Source organism: Papaver somniferum, chromosome 3, assembly GCF_003573695.1.
Source record: "Papaver somniferum cultivar HN1 chromosome 3, ASM357369v1, whole genome shotgun sequence".
NCBI lineage: Eukaryota > Viridiplantae > Streptophyta > Magnoliopsida > Ranunculales > Papaveraceae > Papaver > Papaver somniferum.
In genome coordinates this window covers 199,065,907-199,070,758 of record NC_039360.1, presented here as the reverse complement: position 1 = coordinate 199,070,758, position 4,852 = coordinate 199,065,907, and the positions used below count along the sequence as shown (strand labels likewise).

General features: G+C 35.1%; 1 protein-coding gene across 1 annotated transcript; it reads right to left on the bottom strand.

Annotated features, from left to right (window-relative positions):
• Nucleotides 1–406: 406 nt before the first annotated feature.
• Nucleotides 407–4,354, bottom strand: LOC113358400 (protein ABIL1-like). Its single transcript, XM_026601958.1, has 9 exons — nt 3,962–4,354; nt 3,465–3,547; nt 3,098–3,248; nt 2,892–2,991; nt 2,654–2,746; nt 2,117–2,204; nt 1,970–2,022; nt 1,713–1,816; nt 407–1,103 (listed from the first exon to the last, which is right to left on the bottom strand). Exons 1-9 carry the CDS (start codon nt 4,046–4,048, stop codon nt 963–965), a joined length of 900 nt encoding a protein of 299 aa, XP_026457743.1. The 5' UTR covers nt 4,049–4,354; the 3' UTR covers nt 407–962.
• Nucleotides 4,355–4,852: the final 498 nt, after the last annotated feature.

The window sequence follows — 4,852 nt, the reverse complement described above, 5'->3', positions numbered from 1 at the left end:
GTTATTGGAGTTAAGTTACAGGTATACCTCAATCTGTTGAGCATTTGGTTCTTGATATTCATCTTTCTTTGGGTTCTTCAAATTCATAATAGTGTTCATATTCTTCATGTATAGGTTGAGCTTGTGGTTGGATTAAAAATTCTTGATTATCTATAGGAGTTGGAGGATTTTTGTTTGATTTTGTAGATGAGGATTCACCTACCTCACTAATCTTACTAGAGCCACTCATTTGGATTGAGAAAACCTAAATTTTCTAGGTTTTTCTCAAACTTTCTTCTTCCTTCACTGATTTTGATATTTTGATTTCAGAAATCAAATAATTCATAGAGGGCATTTTAGCCAATACATAAAATAGTTGGATAAGGGGTTTTGTTGGTTACTATTTGGAAACCCATGTTTTGCCATTTTGTGAGCCCTCAAAACTTTTTCTAGGAGCCCCTATAATAGGTTTCTTGTAATTTACAACTGAATAAACTAATTCCATTTTCAGCTTTCAGTTTTCATCAATAAAGGAAATACAGATGCAGTACAGTTTAATCCTATAGTATTACACAAGTTGCTCCAGGCTCATAGTCATAGACCATACAGCTGCATCTATTGCTTAATTCCATATACCTTGTATAATGTACTCTGTTTACACATCCAGCTGATTAAAGTATCCACCCATGATGTCAACCATGATGAGCAATAGTGCACGTCAGCCGGCCACCAGATAGTTTGCTTGACCGTCCAACACCCAACAACTTAACTTCTTTGCCTGTGATTTTGCTCAGCCACCTTAAATCTAAGTAAACAAGATGCCACTCAGTTGATTTAGGGGGTAGGCACTGATGTTGTTTTAAATTTTAAATGTGATTCAACAGATGCCCTCTAGATTGACACGATGTAACACCATGATGATTATAGGCACTTGCAATATGAGCAGTTTTAAGAACAGAATAATTTCACAAAACATAGCTTGACTAGATCTTTGATGTCTTTCTTTTAGCAAAGAATGATGAAAGCATGCTTTTGCTTCGAGAAGGGCTGCGACCACGCTCTTGACGACCGACATTATCGAAAGACCTGAATGGTGATAATGGTTTGGATGCCTCTGAAGAATCCTGCAGAAACAGAGAGCAGTTTCAAGTTAAAAAGATTTAGATCTTAAATACAGCATCTTAAATACCAAGGTAAGCAAACAACAGGTTTGGGCTTCCACGGCATTTACAAAAATAACAGTTCAGACGGTGCCATCCAGATTCCAGATATATACTCCAATCATCTCCCTATTCACCAATCATCATCATATTATGCCATCCAGATTCCAGATATATATGAAGAGAAAGTGGCGAAAAGGGAGATGATTAAACAGCTGAAATGGATGATTGACACTCCTTAGCGCAATGCTAATAATTAAATTTAAAGAATACAGTGAAATGAGATTTAGTGAAAAACATGCTTGTGGTTGGAACCCAACACAATTGTATCATGTATATCTAAATGTGCTACTACAGTAATAGGCACATAGGCAAGTGGTTGTTATCTCGTTGGGTAAACCATGTACAAAACTAAGTCTCGCATTCATCTCTGTGTAGCTTGTGGCCAACACCAATAACTTGAGAAAATATGCAACCAATACAACCTAAAGGTCCTATACAAAGTACACGTCTTTGATTTAGTAAAAGCATATGGGGCATCATCTGAATTGGTCAGCTTTGGACTAACATTACCTTCCATTTGACACCAAATGTCCGCAAGGGGCTATAAGCTGGACTTCGACCACCTGCATGAAGCTGGGCAGATGAGGATTTTGATGATGCAGCTTCTTCAGCATCTACAAAAACATAAAACGAAACATATTAGAAGATTGTTGCACATTACTCCTTCAGGTACACTATAGAACTAGTGGTCAAGTGAAAGTACACAGGATCTTAAGACACCACTTGATTAAAACAAATAGAATATAAATGGAAGAATTGGTAGATACCAAACAAATTGAAAGCTCCGCATGCTGTTCCAGAAACATTTGAGCCTTTAGGGCTGCAATAAAAAGAGTAGTTCTTGAGCTCTAAAATATCGACTAGAGGCGACTTTATCCACTCGAATTATTTTTAAAAAAAGTGTTTAAACTTACTACTGCATCACCGCATGTTTTGAGCCATTTAGGGTAGAATCAGTTTCCGATGCTAAACGCCAAGAAAGAGTTTGTGATGCATTTGTACCTAGAACGTGTCGACGAAGGATTAATATCATACACATCTATGATCTATCTGATATAAGTAAAACTGCAAATCAGTCATCAAAGCCAAAAGATTTCTTTCTGTTCTACAATATATCAACTGCACTGGTTAGGTTTAGGTTCCAAATCAGGGACCAGGTTATCAGATATAAAAAGAAGGGGTGTTTAGTCCTAACATACCCTTAAGCTAGAAACAAAAAAAATCATGTGTCTAGGTTACACCATACTAAACATATCTTTTACGAATTCCAAGCCTGGTTTTGACCCATGAATATTTATGCACAAAAATATTGGCTAAAACTAAACAATGAGCTATCATGGGCATATGAATTATGAATATATACTCATTCTTACATAATAAAACAGCAAACAGCAACTACCTATATAAGAAACTATGTGTTGCTCCAAGTCTCTAGTTAAAAAATAAAATACCTGACAGGTGAACACGTGGTCTTGCTGCAATATTTTTTTGCACAGCATCGGTCTGTATCTGTGTACTAAATTGCACCTTCTTGTTGACAGCATCTAGTTGGAATTTCAAATAAGGAGTCAGAACTTTTCAACGTCTTTCATCTTTTTTCCAATAATTAGAGTTACAATCATCCAATACAAGCAACTTCGAATTCAATATCAATTGAAAATGAAGGAAAATAACTGCTACTGATCATACTTGGTAAGATATAGTGTTTGTGATGTCTAGGAACGGTTGTATACAACTGATGCTGTCTCAAGCCTTCTTCCTTCGAGTATGTTTGGCAAGTATTAAGTTTCTGATTGTCAGATCGGTAGCCTCTTAGCTTTTGAGTATTAATGCCAGGAAAAAGAAAAAAGAAAAAGAAAAAAAAAACTGCTTTGGAGAAAAGTCAGGAAGTTTACCTGATTAAGACAAGAAATGTTTATCTCCATGGTCGAGACATCTAATGTTTGCTGTTCAAAGAGGTCAGTTAATTTGTAAGCAACAGTACCGAGGTGATCAACAGCATTCACAAGAGCTCGTACGGCATAGTCTTTGAGGTTGTCCAATACCCTGATATAGATTGTTGAATTTAAGATACTTGTGGAAGCAAATATATGTAATAAAAATGAAAAACCAGTGAAAACACAGTAGCCAAACTCGGTATTTTTGTTTGCTGCTGCTGCTCGGAAAAACAATTCGAGCTTCCAAACAGGAAAATGTTTATGTCGGCAATAGCACCAAGTCACATAATTTGAAGATAAAAATTAAATAGGAAAATATTCTTACATCTGTTTCTGATCACTATGTTGATAAGACTTCTCACAATAATCAGCAGCAGAGTAGAGTTGAGGCCTTATGTTCTTTAATTCCTGAAAAATAACCAAACACAAACAATCGAACATTCAACATAAACAAACAAGAGAAAATACAATTAGAAGTACAATTTGACTAGGCATTGGAATTTATTCCTTTTCACAAACTTGAAGCAATTCAGAGCTGCACACACATTGTTCTACTGTGAGCTATGTGACACTAATAAGATAACTACTCTGTTCTATAACTGCTCTTTGGTGAACATTTTACACATGCGTTTCTTAATTCAAACAGGAATTTTGGTAACTGCCGATACACAAGAAAGAAATGAAAACTACAACTATATAGAATTAAGTAGATAACAAACCAAAGAACAAGGGGATTTAATCAATTAAGAATGAAAACAGTACTAATCCAGAACCTATGGAGGTAAAATAAGAAATGGAGGACAAAATCAAAAGAAGATGAACCTGCAATGCTTTAACAAAGTTCTTGCTTCTCTCCATGGAAGCCTCATCAAAAGTCATAGCAGAATCCTCTGAATCGAACTGTTGCATTGTAACTTAAAATCAAATTACAGAAATTGGGGGAAACTTAGAAACCCTAATAGATTTGACAGAACACAGTCTTTAAAGAAAGAGATAAACAGTATTAATTGGTTGATAAGGCGTTTGGTGTAGTTGGGAAACTAAGCAGAGAGAGTGAAGTGGAAGCAACTTTGGGAAACGGGTTTTAGAAGTTACTGTTATACATAATTAGGGGGAAAATTACGCCTTTTATGGATAGAAATGGTATTTAATGTTGATGGAGAGTGGTCGTTGCATTGATTGAGATTAGATAAAATGGTATAGTAGTATTAAAAACTGATAGAAGCTTCTCAAGTCTGAACTCTCAAACATAAAGAAACAAAAATAAGAGTGGACCTAGTTTATCACAATGGAATACCTACCATACACTCAACGGTTTAATCATGCCTCGAATGCTATTGTGTTACTGTGTTCGGTTTAATTAGGATTGTCGATGGATAAATTTTAAAATGTTTTTGGGATATTTCTATCTTTCAAAAAAAAAAAAAACTTTTGTTAGGCAATGAGGTACTAAAACCGGTGAAATTATAAAACTATCCTTTTCATTTTATTTTATTTTATTTTTTTGAAAAAGACTACCCTTTCCATTATTTTAAAACTTACCTAATTTACTTTCTCTTCTTCCCTTTTTTCCTCTACCACACCTATTATATTAATTTGGTACCCGCCTTCATTAAATCGATTGCAAATTCGTCGATTTAAAAATTTTATCGTCGATTAATCTTCAAACATGCATAAGCCAAAGCGTATGAAAAACACTTCTAGAAGACCTAG

Coding starts and splice junctions, on each gene's coding strand:
- LOC113358400 (XM_026601958.1), bottom strand. CDS start 4,048: ATGCAACAGTTCGATTCAGAGGATTCTGCTATGACTTTTGATGAGGCT. Junction 2,747..2,891: donor CAAACACTATATCTTACCAA/GTATGATCAGTA, acceptor AATTCCAACTAG/ATGCTGTCAACAAGAAGGTG. Junction 2,023..2,116: donor AAACATGCGGTGATGCAGTA/GTAAGTTTAAAC, acceptor TTTTTATTGCAG/CCCTAAAGGCTCAAATGTTT.